General features: G+C 40.6%; 1 protein-coding gene across 15 annotated transcripts in view; it reads left to right on the top strand.

The window, feature by feature from the left end:
• Positions 1–19,972, top strand: part of Adam22 (ADAM metallopeptidase domain 22) — a 219,605-nt gene that overhangs the window by 117,794 nt on the left and 81,839 nt on the right. For all 15 annotated transcript variants that reach the window (XR_003733698.2, XM_028862267.2, XM_028862324.2 and 12 more), the window contains exon 5: positions 15,246–15,328. Coding sequence is in view for 14 of the 15 variants with exons in the window: in XM_028862267.2 (XP_028718100.1) it covers positions 15,246–15,328 (83 nt within the window). In the remaining variant the exon portion in view is untranslated. The remainder of the gene's footprint in view (positions 1–15,245; positions 15,329–19,972) is intronic.

Raw genomic sequence — 19,972 nt, 5'->3', positions numbered from 1 at the left:
TTAAAGATACTTATGTGTGTGTGTATGTGTGTGGTATGGTATGTGTAGTGCATATGTTGTATGGTATATGTGTTGGTGGTGTGTGTGTGTGGTGCATATGTTGTGTAGTGTGTATGGTAGTATGTTTGGTTTGTGTGTGGTGCGTATGTTGTGAGTTGTATGTGGTGGTGTGTATGTGGTTTGTGTGTGGTGCATATGTTGTGAGTTGTATGTGGTGGTGTGTCTGTATGGTGTGGTGCATATGTTGTGAGTTGTATGTGGTGGTGTGGTGCATATGTTGTGAGGTATATGTGGTGATGTGGGTGGTGTGTGGGTGGTGTGTTGCATACGTTGTAAGGTGTATGTGGTAGTGTGTGTGTATGGTGTGGTGCATATGTTGTGAGTTGTATGTGATGCATATGTTATGAGGTGTATGTGGTGGTGTGTGTGGTTTGTGTGTGTGGTGTGTGTGTGTGGTGTTGTGCATATGTTGTAAGGTGTATATGGTGGTGTGTGTGGTTTGTGTGTGTGGTGTGTGTGGTGTGTGTGTGTATGTGGTGGTGTGTGTGGTTTGTGTGTGTGGTGTGTGTGTATGTGGTGGTGTGTGTGTGTGGTTTGTGTGTGTGGTGTGTGTATGGTGTGTGTGTGTGTGTGTGGTGTGTATGTGACGTGGTGCATATGTTGTGAGGTGTATATGGTGGTGTGTGTGGTTTGTGTGTGTGGTGTGTGTGTGTATGTGGTGGTGTGTGTGTGGTGTATGTGTGGTGTGTGTGTGTGGTGTATGTGTGGTGTGTATGTGGTGGTGTGTGTGTGTGTGGTGTGTGTATGTGTGGTGTGTGTGGGGAGGGAGTGGTAGCGAAGCCTGCACTTTGTCATGTGACGTGTGTTCTTCCATTTGAGCTCCATTCCCAGCACCTTCACCAAATCTGTGATCCCTAACGTCTACTTTTCGTGAACCACTGTGTCTCTTACTTGAGTTTTGTCTTACTGATTTATCCTTTGTTCTTTTGTTTGGTGAGTCATGTTAGCTTAGTGTATTTTTAGAATATTTTCTTTTTCAGTGTTTACTTCCCAATAACTCCTTCTCTTCTCTTTGTGATTTCCTTCTACTTAAAAAAAATTCACAGCAGACTCAGTGGTATATTCCTGTAATTCCAGCACTCTAGACGCAGAGACAGGAAGGTTCCTGCAAATGTGAGGCCAACCTAGTTTACCTAGCAAGTTCCAGGCTAGCCTGGGCTACTTAGTGAGACCTTATCTCATAAAAACAAAACAACAATAACAAAACTCCCTCGTTCCTTGTGTGACTCACTGAGTTTAATGTCTAACTTAATCAACACCAATGTCCTTTTAGTCCCTAGATGCAACCGCCCAGCGTCGAACTGTGTAAAATGCTCTCTTCTTAGGTTTTTTTTTTTTTTTTCTCCTAACTTTTTTTGAACTTCTGAGCTTAGGAAAGCCTCTACTTAGTCCCCAAGTGTTGATATAACAGGAATTCACCAGGAAGCACAGCTAAAATGGACTCCTAAGCTGCATCTAACAACATCCTGGGGTGTTGGCTACATATATTAGATTACTTATACACTTTTATTTGACTCATAAATTATTTATATCTTTAGAAGTAACTTTCAATTGTTTAAAATTTTTATATTTAGCATGTTTTAAAGTTCTGATCATGTTTTTTGTTGGTTTGAGATTTTATCCCTTTGTGGTAAGTGCAGTCTACATGATATTGATTTTTTAGAAGTTGGCCTGGTATTTAAAAGAAAAAGATTAGGTACTCTTTGAGTTTCCAAAATAGCTTGTAAATCATTGACCGGGAAGGTACTCTGGTTCAAATCCCGCCCCCCTCGTTCCTTTGACAGGAAAATAGCAACAGAGAGATGAAAGATCGACTCATGCCCCATGTCAGTTTCTGAATAAAAAGCACTTTTTTTTTCAGCACCTACACAACCGTAAATACCTACTTGCCTTTCTCTAGTGATGACACTTTGTGCCTGTGTCCATCCTGGGTGACTCCACATCATTGGGGGTGGGGGAGAAGGGACTTGTGAATGCTTTAGGACTCGGGGTTCGGGGGAGAACAGAGACACTGCAAGGGAACTTTCATTTGGTTGCTAGGAAGAATCTCTTTATCTTTCCTTCAAAGAAGTGGTAGATGGAAGAATGATAAAATGGAGGTAAAATTAAAGTGAAATAAATAGAGAGTAAAAGCAGACAGGAAAGCAACTTTCTTTTTCTTCATTACTTCAGATCTCATATAGTTACAACATTTCCATTATTGTTTTACTTTACTTATTTGTTTTTGTTTTATTAAAACAGGGTCTCATGTAAACAAGCCTGACTTCAAACTGCCTATGTAGCCAAGGATGGCCATGAGCTCTACTGTACTGACCTTCCTGCCTGTACCTCGTATAGCCAGGCTTACAGAAGAGTGACACTGTGCAGGCCTCTCCTTTCCCTTCCTTTTCCTTCCTTCCCCCCTCCCCCTCCTCTCCTCTCCCCCTCCCCCTCCCCTCCCCTCCCCTCCCCTCCGTTCCCTTCCCTTCATTGTTTTGTAAGAAAACAGTAACAAAAATTGTATTCTTCCTTTATTTTAGAGATAACAAATAAATTTTCTCTTGCTATGTGTGTTCTTATCATCTTGTTCATATTTAAATGTCCAGTACAGCATAGGTTTCAGATAATATATATCTTTTATGTTAAAAAGCTCTAAGTAGAGTAACCCATTTAAATGTTATTATTTATAAAAATGATACTATTTCCTGGAAATAGTTATAATTTCATGGGTTTATAATTACATAGTCAGTGTTATGTAGCCCACATTGATTTTCCATTCTCCCAATTTAGAACCACGTCTGAGTGAACCTGTTAAAAGCCGGCTCTGCATTACAGTACTTTATTACAGAGAAGCTCTTTGTGGGAACCTAAAATTATCATAGCCTTCTAAGACATTTGTTGTCTTTGTGGGTGTGTGATGATTACCTGACAACTGAAAAATAATTTCTCTTGACTGCTCTAGTTAAAAATAGTAACTTTGGAATCTCTGGTTGACTTAATAACAATGGAAGATCTGCTTTCCCATATTATTTGGTAAAAATCAATGAGCACTTTGTGTGGTGTGTGTGTGTGTGTGTGTGTGTGTGTGTGTGTGTGTGTGTGTGTGTCTATGTATGTGTGTGTGTGAGAGAGAGAGAATATGTGTGTAAGTGTGTATATGTGAGAGAGAATTGTGTGTGTGAGAGTATGTATGTGAGTGTGTGTGTGAGAGAGAATGTGTGTGTATGAGAGTTAATGTGTATAAGTGTGTATCTGTGTGTATAAGAGAATGTGTGAGTGTATATGTATATGAGTGTGTATGTGTGTATGTATATGTGTGTGAGAGAGTGTATGTGTGTGTATGTGCGTGAGTGTATGAGTGTGAGTATGTATGTGTGAGTGTGTATGTGTGTGAGTGTGTGTGAGTGTGAGTATGTATGTGTGAGTGTATGTGAGTGTATATGTGTATATAAGTGTGTATGTGTATGAGTGTATATATGTGTGAGTGTGTATGTGTGTGTGTATGTTATATGCAGATGTACTCACAGGAATAGGGATTGAATCAGGGGTCTTACTCAATTGCTTTTCACCTTATACATTAAGCCAGGATCTCTCACTTGAACACAGAGCTCACAGTATTTATGTGGGTTCTGGGATCTGAACTTCTGTACTTATAACTGCTTTCCAGCCTCTAACTGAAAATTGCTTTTCTTTTTAAAGATTTGTTAGTTTTGTTTATTGTGTGTATGTGTGTGCCCGTGTGAGTTTGTATACTTTACCTGTGTGTACATGTCTAAGGAGGCCTAAGGATGACTTGTAACTGGAATTACAAGCAGTTGTGAGCCACATGGTGTGGGGGCTGGGAAGCAAACCCAGGTCGTCTGCAAAGGCAGTAAGTACTCTTCATCACTAAACCATCTCTTCAGCCCCTAACTGGACAATGTTAAATCAAGTTATAATATATTAGAATAGCTACTACAGGTTCAATACTTAGATTAATCATACTAGATTAGTAGTATTGCAGAAGAGACCTCAGCTTATAGAAGAAAAATATCTGAAAATTGTGAGTACAAAAATTTTCTTGGCTGTAAAGAGGTGAGAAGTTGAAGAGTATTCACACAAAATTCATGTCCCCTGGCACCTGCGGTTATGACTTTTATCTGGAAACAGGCATGTTTCAGATGCCATCAGGTTTCTGTGAAGCCACACTAGATTCAGCAACTGAAGTCATTGAAGGGAGGGAGTTCAGATGGAGATATGGTGACAGACACTCAGGAAAAGTTTGACGTGAAGACCCAGGAAGAGATCTGGGGTTACACCAACACCGTGAGGTTGTTGGCAGTCACTGGGGTGAAGAAGCCAAGAAAGATTCCTTTGCCCTTAGCCTTCAGGGGAAGCACGGCTCTGCACACCATCTCTTCAGATCTGGATCCAGGAAGGTAAAGAATAAGTGTCTGATCTCTTGAGCCCACCCAGTTTCTGACCATTCGTTACGGCAACCCAAAGAAACTGGTACAGAAGAGATTTCGTTACAAGCAAAATAGAAACCATTCATATATCTAGTGGAGGTCCCCGAGTCTTCACACAGGAGACAGGCTGAGTCCACATCTCTGGAGGTGCCCTGCATCTCAGAAGACTTTAGCAATCCGTTGCTTAGGGCACTCATGAGCTGGAGCTCCTGGGAGCCACCAGATCATAGTCTTCATTCTTTATTTTCCATAACTGACATTAGCCAGGGGAAATCAGTAGACGGAAAGACTCTTGCACAACAATAAAAACAGATGTTAAGCTTGCTGTGTCCCTGGAGGCCATTTGTTGTTGTTTAAGCAGGAGCTCAGGAAGTTTTCTGCCTAGTTTTGGGACGTTCATCCTCTCCTAGTGGCATTAAGTCCTTCCTTATGACTTTTCTCATCTCACAGTAGTTTTCTTAGTTCTGCCTGTTCCTTTTGTGTGGAAAATTTTGCTACAGTAATACTTTTATGTATGTTTCTCTCTCCGATAGGACCCATGAATCTTTTTAAATGAAACTTTTATTTTTTTGTCAGGTAGTTTTCACTCATTAATTTTTTAAATGTCCTTCCTTCCTTCCTTCCTTCCTTCCTTCCTTCCTTCCTTCCTTCCTTCCTTCCTTCCTTCCTTCCTCCCTCCCTCCCTCCCTCCCTCCCTCCCTCCCTCCCTCCCTCCCTCCCTTCCTTCCTTCCTTCCTTTCCTCCTTCTCTCCCTCTTTCCTTTTTATGGAGAATAGTTTTTTTTGCCTTGCATAATATATCCTGGTTACAGTTTCTCATCTCTCTACTCATCCCAGTTCTCTCTACCTCCCCTTCCATCCAGATCCACCCCTGTTTCTCATTAGAAAAAAAAAAAAACAGGCTTCTAAGGTATAGCAATAAAATAAAATATAATGAGATAAGACAAAAACAAATCCATTGGAATGGAAGAAAACAAACAGAAAAAAAAGAACCCAGGAAAAGGCACATGAAACAGAGACATAGAGATCTACTTGTTTGCACACTTAGGAATCCCATAAAAAACTAAACTGAAAGTCATAATATATATTCAAAGGACCTATATATTTAAATAAAATGAAAATGAAGGAATAAGATTTTAAAAAAATCCCTGGCATCACGTTACGAGAAGAGGAACCTCCAATGATGCCATGGAGTTTGTCTTCTGTGGCAGTCTACTGCCAGGCATGCAGCCTACCCTTAAGAGTAGTTTGTTTCCCTGGTGAGACTCACTTAGAGAAAACTAAATTTTCACTTGCAAGTCGTTGTCAACTTGAGATAGCTTCTGGGTTAGAGATGGGGCATGGGTCTACTTCTCCCTTTAGATCTAGGACCCCATCTCTTTTAGACTTGTGCAGGCCCTGTGCATGCTGGTTTTACCCTAGGTCCCTGCGTTATCTAGTCTCAGGTTCTTGGTCACTCAAATAGTGTTAGGTATGGGTGCCTTCTCACAGAGTGGGCCGTAAGTCAAATCAGATATTGATTGGTGACTGCCACAAGCTTTCACCGCCATTGCACTAGCATTTCTTACGGACAGGACACCATTGTAGATCAAAGGGGGTGTGGCTGGCTTGGTGTTTATGTTAAGCTTTTGGTAGCAAGCAGAGTGCCTGCCTTCCTGTACCAAAGATGCTGGAATGGGTGAAGGCTCTGGAGGCAGCAGCTTGACTTCTCCACGTTCATTGAGTTGTGTAGGTGTTGTCTTCAGCAGTGGGGCTTTGCTGTCAGTTTGTGGAGAGCAACTCATAGTCTTGGCAATAGTCTGGGTTGTTTGGGGGATCATGGGACCCCTTTGGCCAATTATATATAACCCAGTTCTGGTACTAGGAGCTTTATTTGGTGACTACAGATGTCCAGTTGGGTCTGTCTCCCCATTATTCGGCAATTTCATTTAGATCCCTATCATATCTGTATTTTTCACAAAGTTTCTCTTGTATTAGGTTTTCATACCACACCTCAAATGTCTCTAAATTTTAATTGCTTCTTCCCGTGTTCCCTCCCCTCCCTCCTCTTCTAGCTTTCTCTTTACTTGATCCTCTCATTCCAGTCCCCTCCCATCCATCCATAGCTGTCCATTCTGTTTCCATCTCCTAGGGAGATCTATTTGTCCACCTCTAGTCCCTTACTCTATACCTAACTTCTGTGGGTCTTCAGATTGTAGCTTGGTTATCATTAACTTAACAGCTAATATCTACTTGTAAGCAGATAAATACCATATTTTTCTTTCTGGGTCTAGTTTACCTCACTCGGGATGATTTTTTTCCTAGTTTCATCCATTTACCTGCAAATTTCCTAATTTTTTTAATGGCTGAGTAACATCCCACTGTGTAAATGCACATTTTTCTCTATCCATTCATATGTTGGGGGACATCTAAGTTGTTTTTAGTGTCTGTCTATTATGAATAGAGCAGCAATGAACATGGTTGAACCAGTGTCTCTGTGGTAGATTGAAGTGTCCTTTGCGTATATGCCCAAGAGGGGTAAAGCTGGATCTTGAGTTAGACCAATGCCCATCTACCTAGGAATCAGCCTCATGACCCACAGTGGCTGTACAAGTTTGCACTCCCAGCACGATGAATGTTACCTTACTCCATTTCCTCACCAGCATGACCTCACTGTCATTTTTTAAAAATTGATCTTTGCCATTCTGAAGGGTATAAGATGAAATCTCAAAGTAGTTTTGATTTGCATTTCCCTGATGACTAAGGATGTTGAACATTTCTTTGTTTCCCAGCCATTTGAGTTTCTTTTATTAAGAATTCTCTGTTTAGATCTGTCCACTTTTTAATTGGGTTCTTTGTTTTCTTGATATCTAGTTTTTTGAGCTCTTTATACATTTTGGATATTAGCCCTCCTTGATAGATGATTGTTACAGGTTCCCAGGCTCATCAATAAATATATAACTAGTACAGAACAAAGATGTAGCATATACAAAGTCCTGAGTCCAGTCCCTAGGACCAAAAAGTAATAAAAATATTTAAAAAATTGTCACTCCAAACAATTCTCTCTCTCTTCTTCTTTTCCTCCCTCCCTCCCTCCCTCCCTCCCTCCCTCCCTCCCTCCCTCCCTCCCTCCCTCCCTCCCTCCCTTTCTCTCTGTCTCATTTTGATACTGGACTTTTCTATATAGTCCCAGCTGGCCTGAGATTTTCAGCCCTTGTGCCTCTGTTCTGCTAAGTGCTGAGATTCCCAGTGCACATCTGGCTTTTGAATTAGTCACAACAAAGGATGAGATTCCTAGCTCAGGGGACCCTGTAGCATCACTCACTCAGGAAATGCGACCTCTCTCTCTTTTCTTGCCTCCTTTTATCTCTCCCTCCCCTACACACATGCACACACATATGGACCTAGTGTATTTCATTATGGAATCCCCTGTATCCCCTAGTGAGGCATCTTAAGTAGCTATGTTGCCTGTTTTACTGATGAGCAAGCTGAGGTTCACGGGATGTCTCTCTTTCAAAGAATGCTTGGGAATATGAATGTACATCAGGCATCTGCTAATCTGAAAGAGGCATGGTCTGCTTGATCAAATAAGACAGAAACAGGAACACAGGAAGAGAAGATAAAGTGCAGATTTAAAAATTACAATATCTAGGAAAGGAGGGGAAATGGGAGACGCAGGGAGTCTGAAAAGGCTTTTGGTGAGTGTGACTCTAGCCCTTATAGAAGTGGGAGAAGTTACTGAATTTCCATTGGAGGATCCAGGGGGCAAATGGCTGTGACCTTGATGCTGTGCTCCAGTGGGTTTCCTACTTTGAGTTTTTGTCATTTTCTAATCCAGACTGTGTAACTTCTTTTTGTGTTATCATCTCATCTTGTTTATAATGAATTATATTTTTCTTTTCAGATCTTATGGGCTGACTAATAAGAAGTACTTGTGTGACTTTGAATTTTATAAATAAGTGATTGTTTTGAATTTCTTAGAATAAAAATATTCAGGAATTTTTTTTTAATCCAAATAAACCAGTAAGTACACAAAGGTAGGGGTCTTCTTTAAATAGTACTATCTAATTAGTTAAATTAACATCTGCACTATTATGACTGTGCTATTGTGTCAAGCAGTGTGAAGAAAGATTCAAGCACAATGGATTTATTTCTTGAACAAAATGACAGGAAGGAAAAGGCACTATGACTGGCAGCCAACGTAGAGCCCATCTCTGTGAGGATACGCTGCCTTTTCTCCTTTTCTTCAGCATCTGCCTTAGGTTATTATGTATGATAAGTGATAGCTACTTCCACAGCAGCCGGCTCCTTAATGTCATAGGAAGGTCTGGAGAAACTTTACACTTGATTAGACTTGAGAATGTTGGTGTAAGTCAGTGGGTGTTATTGAAACATAGGATTCTAAGCCAGGTGGTGGTGGCGGCGGCGGCGGCGGCGGCGGCGGCGGCGGCGGCGGCGCACGCCTTTAATCCCAGCACTCGGGAGGCGGATCTCTGTGAGTTCGAGGCCAGCCTGGGCTACCAAGTGAGTCCCAGGAAAGGCGCAAAGCTACACAGAGAAACCCTGTCTCGAAAAAAAACCAAAAAAGAAGAAGAAGAAGAAGAAGAAGAAGAAGAAGAAGAAGAAGAAGAAGAAGAAGAAGAAGAAGAAGAAGAAGAAGAAGAAAAAGAAACATAGGATTCTAATCGTGTATGTGTGTGTGTGCGTGTGCGTGTGCATGTGCGTGTGCGTGTGTGTGTGTAGGTCAGAGGACAACTTCTAGGAGTTGGTTTTCTCTCCTCCCACCATGTGGGTCCTGGGAATTGAACTCTGGTCCTCAGGTTAGGCAGCCCATGCCTCCTCCCCATGCCATCTTGCTGATACAAAACACATAACTTTAAGTAGAATGCAGTTTCTTATGTTCAACTGCAATGTATACTATAAAATAGATACAAATGTATAGAAGTATAGTTATATTTATCTCTAATTTATTGAAATTTAAAACGCACTTGCTGTTTGGCTGACTGGGTCAACGTTTATTAACCCTATGTATAGACTGTCACAAGTTCATATAAATACATGAAAAGAGTGTTTGCTGCATCATTGTTTATGATAGCAAAAATTTACCCAACTGTGTGTTAGGACAGGCCTGTTATGAATTATTTTTCATCCCACAGTGGGATATCATGCCATCATTGAAAGAATGAGTGTTGATATAGGAAGATGTTAAGATTGTTTTAAGGGAAAAAGAAATCAGGCAGAATGCTGTAAATAATATAAAACCACTTGTGTATTGAAAAGAATTTTTTGTTTGTTTTATTTAAAATTTTTTTCATTCAATATAATTTGATCATGTTTTCCCCTACTTCAACTCTTCCCATTTCCTCCCCACCTCCCTACCGACCCAACTTCCTGTTCTTCCTCTCTCCTTTGAAAAAAAAAAAAACCCACAAAACACAAAAAACTAAAGTCAAAACAAGCAAAAAAAAAAAAAAAGAAAAAACTAGTAAGACAAAAGAAATAAGAAAACCCCCTCCCCCTCCCACACACACAAAAGAAAACAAAAACAACATGGAGTTCACTTTGTGTTGGCCTGCTACTCTCGGACATGGGGCCTGCCCTGGAGTGTGGTTGATACACCCAATGACACTCCATTGTAAAAAAAAAAAATGGAGTTTACCATTGACAGCAGGTATCATCGATTACAAATAGCCTCTTAGTCAGGGGTAGCACTTTGTGTTCACGTCCCCTCTCAGTGCTGGGTCCCCTTCTGGCTTGAACCTGTGCAGGACTTATGAACCCTGCCACAGTCTCGGTGAGTTCTTATGTGCCTGAGTCCTGTTGTGTCTGGAAGGTAACTATTACCTCTGGCTCCTACAATCTTTTTGTTGCCTCTTTTGCTTAGATCCCTGAGCCTTGAGAGGAGAGGTTTGATGAAGATACCCCACTCAGGACTGAGTAATCCAAAGTCTCTCAATCTGCATATTATACAGTTGTGCATCTCTTTGTTAATCATGATATGCTGCAAGAAGAAGCTTCTAGCTGAGTGCTGCACCAATCTATGGGTATAACAATATGTCTTTAGGGGCCATTTTATTGCAGAATAATAGAAGGTTTTCCCGTAGGCCTATGACTTATTTACTGTCAGGTTTTAGCCACGTTAGCAGTGTCAGGTATGGGTTCCTCCTCATGGAGTAGTTCTTTAATCCTGTGAGGAAGTGGTTGGTTAATCCCCTAATGTTTGTGCCGTTCTTGCACCAGTATATCTTGTGGGTTGGTTGCTGTTCCAGGCCACAGTGTTTGCAGTTAGCTGAATGATATTGATGATTATTTTTCCCTGGTAGCATGCAAAGTGCCTCCCAGTGCCAAATGCTAGTCAGCAGGGGTTATGCTTCTAGTTGGGCACCAGCTTAACTTCTCCATGTTTGATGGTATAAATAAATGCAGGCTCCAGCCACAGGGTCTTACCATCAGGTTGTAACCAGCAGCATTGGCTGTAGCCTGTGATATTTGGGGAGAGTATATGTGGGATTCTTTTGCCCAGAAACTCAGCAAGATATAAGCCTTTTTTTGCACTGGAAGTTTACTTGGTGGCATAAGGTGTCTAGTTGGGGCATTGTCTCTCCCATTATATGATGACTCAATTAAATTCCTCTCCACCTATTTTAGGGAACTTCTACAGTAGGGGGTTTCCCTGTGGTTTTTCAAGAGCCCTTTAGTGTTGATTGTCCCTCCCCGTATCCCCTCCTTTACCCCGCTCTCCCATCTCTCTCCCCTTTATCTCTCCTGTTCTAGTTTCTCCTCTATCTCTTCATAACCTGTGTTCTATTTCCCTGTCCTTGGAAGACCCTCTCCTCCCCTCTGGTTCCTTACTAGATACCTAACTTCTGTGATTATTTGGATTGTAGCACACATATTGAAAGCTTAAAAGTTAACATTCAAAATAAGAGAAAACATGCATATTTATAAGCAGTATAGGGATCACAGTATTTCTTTTAGGATTGATATTATAATTTAATCCTTATATAGATATTCTGAATACACACAATATATTTCTAATACGGCATACAAACTATTTCAAAAAAGCAATTTTTTATTTTTTATTTTTTTGGTGGTAGGTATGGCTTGCACAGTGTACATAGGGATGCAGTTTTGCTCTTTGCCATAAAGAGTACAAATTTGTGGTGATATTTTATTTGTGCTCCAACAAATAAAGCTTGACTTGGGATCAGAGGACAAAGCCAGCTACTATATTAAACATAGAGGTCAGGCAGTGTTAGCACACGCCTTTAATTCTAGCATTCAGGAGGCAGAGATTCATCTGGATCTCTGTGAGTTCAAGACCACACTGGGAACAGAACAACGCATGATAACACACACCTTTAATCCCAGCGCTAGTTAACCATAGAGGTCTGTAGGTATGTACAGACAGACAGGAAGTAATGATGCTGGGCGGAAAGAGGAAGTAAGATGGCAGGGCACAGAAAGGTATATAAGGCATGAGTATACAGGAAGTAGCTCTCTTGGGCTAAGGATTTCCCAGTGGTAAGCACTTGGCTGACTTGTTCTTCTCTTCTCTGATCTTTCAGCTTTCACCCCAATATCTGGCTCTCGTTTTTTTATTAATAAGACCGTTTAGCAATTCGTGTTACATAAATTCTTAGCACTTTTATCCTAAATATGTATCATTTAAAAATAACAGACAGAATACTCCTTAAAATATAAAAGTATTTGGTCATTTGTGTTAGTAATAGAGTATAAATGAATTAAAATGCTTTATTAACATTAAAGTCTCTGGTTTGGAATAATAAATATTATCAGACATTTTGAAGGAAAATGAACTTCCTTACTTTACTTCCTCATTTGTTTATTTGTTTATTTACTTTTATGTTTATGGGTATTTTGTCTGCATGTATGTTTGTGCATCATGTGCATACGGTACTTGTAGTGTCAAGAAGAGGACATCAGATCCCCTGGAACCAGGGCTACAGGTGGTTGTAACCACATGGGTGCTGGGAATCGAACCCAGGTCTTCTGCTAGAGCAGCTAGTGTTCTTAGCCACAGAGACACCTCCCCTGCCTCCCTCACTTCTTCGTTTGAATAATTGTTGATTTATGCTAAACAGCATCTGAGAAATTTATAATGCTAAAATGAGTTCTTACCGTTATTTGGAAGTATTACATATGCTGCCAATAAGGGCCTTATAAATTCAACTGGAATAGCCCAGGCTGAGGAGGTTTATGCTCCTTTCAAGAGTCATGGAAACATTCAATAATGAGTCAGCCACACTGAGTTCCTCTCAGCATTTGCAGTGTTAGGCTTTTGCACAGACAGGCTCTGATCATATGCTGTTTTTTGATAGACTCCTATTATTTTATGAATTAGAAATTAATGGAAGATTGCTTTCAATTATCTAATCATCTAACTCTCCTCCAATGTAGTAGGGGGATGTTCTTTAAAAAATGAATTATATGACTTCCTTATAATTATACCATGACATGTTTTCAGAGCGGGTATTTAAAAACCTTTAATAACTTATAAAATATTTCTTGTAGTCGATTCTACTGGCACATCTCCTCACACAGTAGTTGCTGACTTCTACTCTTTTCTAATCTGAAACCATAATTATTGTTATTATCTTCCTGCTTTTTTATCTCTTCATGTCTTATTGTTGACTTCTGAGACCTCTGAGGAAAAAAAAAAATCTGTGTTTGGGTTGATTACTGTAGAGTTGAAAACAACACTTTACAAAGAACTTTCTCTCTCTGTCCATGTCCAGGCCACCTCATTGACTGTTGACCTTTTTTTGTATGGTCCATATGAATGAAACTAGTGTTCTGATTTCTGGTATAACCAGATGCGTCCAGAAAATAAGAACTATCTGAATCATGTGTTTGCTTAAACATTTGAAATGGAATATATGGACATTTCACCATTCTTATAGCCCAATGGAGAATATTTGTATTCTGTCCCAAGAAGTAATAGAGTAGAATAAGAGAAAAAATGTGAAATAAATCAGTCTATGAGAAAGCTTAGACTTGAAGTGCATAAATCACAATTCTAGATCCAACTCATAAGTAGTGATGGGAAAAGAATACAGAATTTGTAGTCATCTAAAGTTTGCTTTTCTACTTGGCAACTTTGAGGGTGGACAGACAACCTTGAGTCTTAAAAGTTATAGCCTTTCAGAAAGCACAGTGGTGGAGCCCAGTTCCAACTGATACATCTACAAAACAGTCTTGCACCTAAGGCTCAGGGAACGTTGTGGGAAGATTGTAAGAGCCAGAGGATCAGGGAGTTTGCTGAGAGATTGTTTTTCATAATAATATTAGAAGCTAAACCCATGAAGACTCACCATATGAATCCTTCACCGTGACCTGAATAAGGATGAGATGAGCAGACATACCACTTACAAGCTGGGTAATTAACTATCTGCCAGTAAGAGGAGGCCAGGAAGGCGGTTTGAAAGTTTTCTTTCTGGCCTGAAGTTGGCCATTGCTGGGGGTTACAGAATGTTAAGGTGATCAGTAACATCTTAATATTACTTGGGGTTCATTGGGCAGGGCAGTCAAGAATCTAGGGGAACAAGTTAATTTACCTCTGGAAGCCAAATGATGGTAGTTACTGGAATTGTCACAGTTCAGCCAAAATGGAGGAGATCACAAAATGCCCTGGCCAACAGTAGGGTCAGGGACTGCGTGCTGCCATTTTACTGGGGCTCTCCAAATCAGAGTGCTCCCAGCTACTATGAGATCGTCTCAGGAGTAGTGGCATCAGGCCTTCAGTCCCATTGCCTTCTGTTCTTCTTATTCTTCCCTGTTTACTTGTCAAGCACTGGGTATTTTAAACAAGGTTAGTCCTTAAGGTAGACTAACGCAGATAACATTTCTACTTTGTCTGCTCATTCCATTGGTCCTTCCTATTCACTCTTTTTTTTTTTTCAAATCTCAGAGTATCAATTTAATGACAGGCTTTCTGCTACCGAATAAATAAATGAATAAATAAAAGGTGATTTAGAGCAGAGCTTTTCAAACTTTTATGTGCACATAAATCACCCACAGACAGTGTTAAAATGCAGACTCTGGTGCGGTAGGTCTACTGCAGCAAGGGTTCTGTATTTCTAAGATGCTCCATGGTGCTGTGCTCTCTGGACCATTATCTCAATATCGAATATTTAAAGACAACATCATAGGATGCCAGATCATCTGTGTACCGTTTCCTTTCCAGTCATGTTTAAAGAAATGAGTTCCTTAGTTGAATTCAGTTGATGTGTCCAGTTGCAGAGGAAACCACTTTAAACTCTACCTGAAGACTGTTAGAAGGAAGGCAGTTCCAAATTTGAAAAAGGACAATATAAACTGGATATGAACACCACAAAAACAGATGTTTTCCTACATCACAGGAATCCAATGACTCTCAGATGATTCCAGTTTCCTTTTGCTAAGATGAATGTTAAATTACCACTGCAGTATTGCTCAGAACTGAATCTCTTTGAACTGAGAGATAGCTTATTAAATTTATCCCAGTGCATGGGCCACACACTTATCTCAGCATCTTGACTGCTGTAACACCTGCATGAAAGCAAAGTGAAGTCCATCTTTATTCTCCTGCCTTTTCATTTGGCATCTGCTCAGTAGGCACATTTATGAATAATTCTGTTGGAATTGACTGGATAATGCTGATCTGGGTGATTAAACACTGCAGAGTATATGGAAGTCCCACGTGAGAATGCTTCTGCGTAAGCAATATGGCAGAGTGTCCCAGACTGGCCAGGCTCATACCCTCTCTTTCTGTTTCCAGGGAGGAGAACACTGTTACTACCAGGGCCAGATCCGAGGAAACCCTGCTTCATTTGTTGCCTTGTCCACATGCCATGGACTCCAGTAAGTGCCACATAAGTTATTTATACATTTGCTATTTCAATAACTTTCCTTTATGTTTAATGTACTAGTAAAATTTAGAATTTCAGGATGTACTAGTAAAATCTTAGAGTTTCAGAAGCCAGAGGCTTTTAAATTATGCTGCCATACAGTGATACTTGGAGAATTTTTCTAGTTTCATCTAGATCCAGACAGGAGTGGCTTGGGTAACTTGGTTTTCTGTTCTTGGGGATGATTAGTCACTCAAAACCAATTCAATCCTCCACTCTTTCTTGATTTGAATTTTTATATTTTCCTGAAATGATAGAAATTCTAGCAGATGAAAATTCATGGCTCTTTGCACAAAAACAAAGGCTGCAGATGACCTCAGAAGCTCTGTTTACAGCAGGAACCCACGTAGCGCACAGCAGCCGTGGGAGGGTACACACACGCTCATGGAGCTCTGGAGACAAGTTTGTCCTTCCTTGCTTCCTTTCTCATGACCTTCACATCACAGAATGCTTGTTGATGGTGAACATGGGAATACACCTCTCTCTATCCTGTCCATGATGTTGATACCCACAGGGCCATTTTCTATTTGTTTTATGGCCTCTTGAAAAACTACCAGTCCATCCCCGAGCATTCTGTTTAGACTGAATCACTCTATTCCTTCTGGCTTATTTTACTTTGTTTGCACAGAGTGAGCTAAGACTTAATTACTTTTAAGTTTTCTTGGTAGATGTCCTGTTTGTCATGAGTTGGAAATATAGCCTTTTCCATCTAATAAACTGTTACTATGAATCTGCTCTGTACCAGGCACTAGAAATGTTAAGGCAATTTTAGCATGTGTGAGTCCTGAGACCTCAGTGTAGTGTGCAGGGCAAATGTAGCCTGGCTTTATCTTATGGAATATGATAGGTATATTTAAGTATATTTGTTTAATTTGAGAAAGGAAAAAACCACACCATGGCCAAGTCCAAGCTGAGGATTGGCACTGGAGGACAGGTAAAGAGAGGATGAGAGCTCAAAGGTGTGTCACGTGCAGCAGGTGGAGCGGGTCCTGTGTGGCGTGCTTTGAGAGAATCTTCCAGTGGATCTTAGATCTACAGTGGCAATGGAATGAGAAAGGCTGGAGAGTCTGGCTAGTGGCCCAAGTGACAGCTCTGGCCAAGCTCTGGGGAGAGGTATGTTAGAGAGAAACTGCCAGGGTAAGTGAATGACCAGAGGAGCGAGGCTGTGTGCCTGCTTAAAGCAAAGCTTCTATTTGCTGTTTATGATAAATAAATGCATATTTATTTTGCATATGTTCCTTGAGTAAAGAGAGATTATTAAAGACATGGCATCTTCGCTTATTATCCAGGCCTTGATTTTCTTACCAGATGAAAGAAATGTTGAAATCATTTTCACTGTAAAAGCAGTGTAACTAATCTCAACACAGGTCGGCTGTAGGCTAGGGATCTTATGTTTGACCTTGCTGACATTTATAACAGCAAATGTGTGTTGGAAGGAAGAGTGAAAATATAAGAAACCTTTTCCCGTCTCTCTCTTACTCTTAGAATCTCAGCCCAAGTCACAATGAGAGCATTGTGCTCACTGTTTTTTAGTTTGCTTTCCAGTTTCCCAAATGGACAGTGTTGTGAGTCCCAGGAGGGAGCTATGAGCCCCTTTTGTGGGCTCTACTAGGCACGAGAATCTAAGAACAAGAGCTGGGTTCTACCCTCTCACAGTCCTTTAAGGAAGGTGAGAACAATGCCTTTCAGGATTGTGCCTCAGTTGCTTTAAGTTAGTGTGTATATATATATATATATATATATATATATATATATATATATATATATATATATATTTTTTGATTTTTTGAGACAGGGTTTCTCTGTGTAGCTTTGCACCTTTCCTGGGACTCACTTGGTAGCCCAGGCTGGCCTCGAACTCACAGAGATCCGCCTGCCTCTGCCTCCTGAGTGCTGGAATTAAAGGCGTGCGCCACCACCGCCCGGCTTTGAGTTAGTATATTTTATATCTGCCTTTAAAAACTCTTTCACTTAAAACTAAGCGAAGTGAAATTAATAGAAAATCCATGATGTGTCTACAAGTACTGACAGGATTGTGTGCACCTGTGTTTGGGCTTTCTTAGATGGTAGAAGCATGTTTTGTACTTTTGTTACTGATGAACTATATTTTCATCATGATTTTACTTCTGAACACAATTGCTCCCAGCAATATTTGGGAGGAATATTGCTAAACATTAAAGAAGCTAGGCTATCTCAGTTATAATGGTTTAGGTATAAGCTATATTACTTCATGCCTAATTCATCTATTATGAAAGACCAAGTACATGCTGAGGTTTATTCATGTTTCTGATTCACTGCATTTAGTTGAACATAAAATGGGAAAGATCATATTAATAAGCTTTTCTCATAGAGTCTATGAAAGTACATTTATACAAATTCAAAGGATTAATAGGAAATATTTTGATCCATGTATGCTTGATATTATCACAAAATCTTGTAACTATGGGAATCTAAAAAGATGAAATGAAATATAAGTTTATTGCCCTCTGGTGGAACTTTGTAAGAATGGCTGCTGTTTTCTTTCAAAGTCTTATTTTAATTCACTTTTATAACTATTTAGCTCAACTGTTCCATAATGACTTAGTTCTATCTATAGGGTTTAATTGTTACAGGCGTAACTTATGCAAAATTTATGTTATATTGTAAAGCTGTCAATTCTCAAAGCAAATGAAACAGCTGTTTATTATTATTATTATTAATTATTAGGCTATTAGTAAAAGCATGTTGTTATGAGGAATCAGAATTTTCTCTTTTATCTTTTAATTTTTTTATTATTCTCTTACACATTACATCCTGACCACCATTTCCTCTCCCTCCTCTCCTCTTAGTCCTGCCCCCAACCTTCCCTTTCCCCCAGATCAATTCTTCCTCTATGTCCTTAAAAAAAAGAGCACACCAAGGTGGTAGTGGTATATGCCTTTAATTCCAGCACTTAAGAGGCAGAGGCAGGCAGATTTTTGTGAGTTTGAGGCCAGCCTGGTCTCTACAAATCGAGTTCCAGGACGGCCAGGTCTTCACAGAGAAATGCTGTCTTGGAAGGAAAAAAAGCAGGCCCCCCAGGGATATCAACTGAACATGGCATAACAAATTACAATAAGACTAGGCACAAACCCTTCTATCAAGACTGGATGGGACCTCAGTAGGAGGAAAAAGGTCCCAAGTTCAAGCAAAAAGAGTCAGAGACACCCCCCACTCCCATTGTTAGGAGTCCTATAGGAACACCAAGTTACACAGCCTTAACTTCTATGCAGAGGATCTAGATGAGAACCTTACAGGGTCTGTGATTGTTGCTTCAGTCTCTGTGAGCCCGTTGAGCTCTGCTTAGTTGATTCTGTGTGCCATGGTTTGGTGTCTTTGACCCCTCTGGCTCCTGCAATCATTCCTCCCCCTCTTCTGTGGGGTTCCCCTGGCTCCACCTAGTATTTGGCTGTGGGGCTCTGCATCTGCTCCCATCGGTTGCTGGATGATGCCCCTCTGATGACAGTTGGGCTAGGTGATTATCCATTTTTTTTTTTTAAGCCAGTAATGTTTGGTTCCATCTTGGGTTACTAGGCTGTCCAGCCTCTGGTTCCTGGACATCCAGGCCAACCAGGCATGGGCTCCCTCTTGTGGCTTGGGCCTCCAGTTGGATTAGACTAGTTCTGCACCACCATTACCTCAACATATCTTGCAGTCAGGAGAAATTGTAGGTCAAAGATTTTGAGGCTGGGTTATGTCCCAGTCCCACTTCTGGGAGCCTTGCCTGGTTATAGAAGATGGTCAGTTTGGGCTCTGTTTTCCCTATTACAAAGAGGCTTCACTAGGGTAACTTCCAAGGATTGTAGATTCCAGGGATTTTCTGCACTGGGTTTCTACCTCACCCCCTGCCCCCGGCCAAGTCTTCCCCCAGTTCCAGTCCTCCCTCCATCCCACCTGTGCCTGATCCCTCTTGTTCCCTTCCCCCCAACTCCCAGTCCACCCATAAAATCAGGTGTCCATAGGTGTATGGACTTATGCCTGGGTCTTTAATTCAATTCCATTGATCAACCTGTCTATTTTTATGCCAATACCATGTGGTTTTTATTACTATATCTCTGTAATACAGCTTCAAATCAGGGATAGTAATACCTCTGGATGTTCTTTTATTGTACAGGATTGCTTTAGCTATCTGGGTTTTTTTTGTTTTTCTGTATGAAGTTGAGTATTGCCCTTTCAAGGTCTGTTGGAATTTTGATGGGGATTGTGTTGAATCTGTAGATTGCTATTGGTAAGATGACGAGTTTTACTATGTTAATCCTACTGATGGCAGATCTTTCCATCTTCTGATATCTTCTTCAGTTTTTGTATAACTTTCTCCAACTGTGTTAACAACCAACTCAGTCAAAATCCCTAATTTCAGGCCTTTCTGTAATTATCATCATTAGCAGCATCCGGCCAGGACCCCCCCCCCCCCCCCCCCCCCCGTGGAGGGAAGTGTCTTATCTGAGCTACCTCCCAGACTCTCGAGAACCGACTTAAGTATCCAGAGTACCTGCTTGAAAAGGCCTGGCGGATGTGCTAATTAAGCTTAACTTTCCCCTTTTCCAAATCTTATCTCTAGTTTTAGATATCCTTTTTA

Source organism: Peromyscus leucopus, chromosome 3, assembly GCF_004664715.2.
Source record: "Peromyscus leucopus breed LL Stock chromosome 3, UCI_PerLeu_2.1, whole genome shotgun sequence".
In the NCBI taxonomy this organism is placed as follows: Eukaryota; Metazoa; Chordata; class Mammalia; order Rodentia; family Cricetidae; genus Peromyscus; species Peromyscus leucopus.
This window is presented reverse-complemented; position numbering and strand designations above follow the sequence as displayed.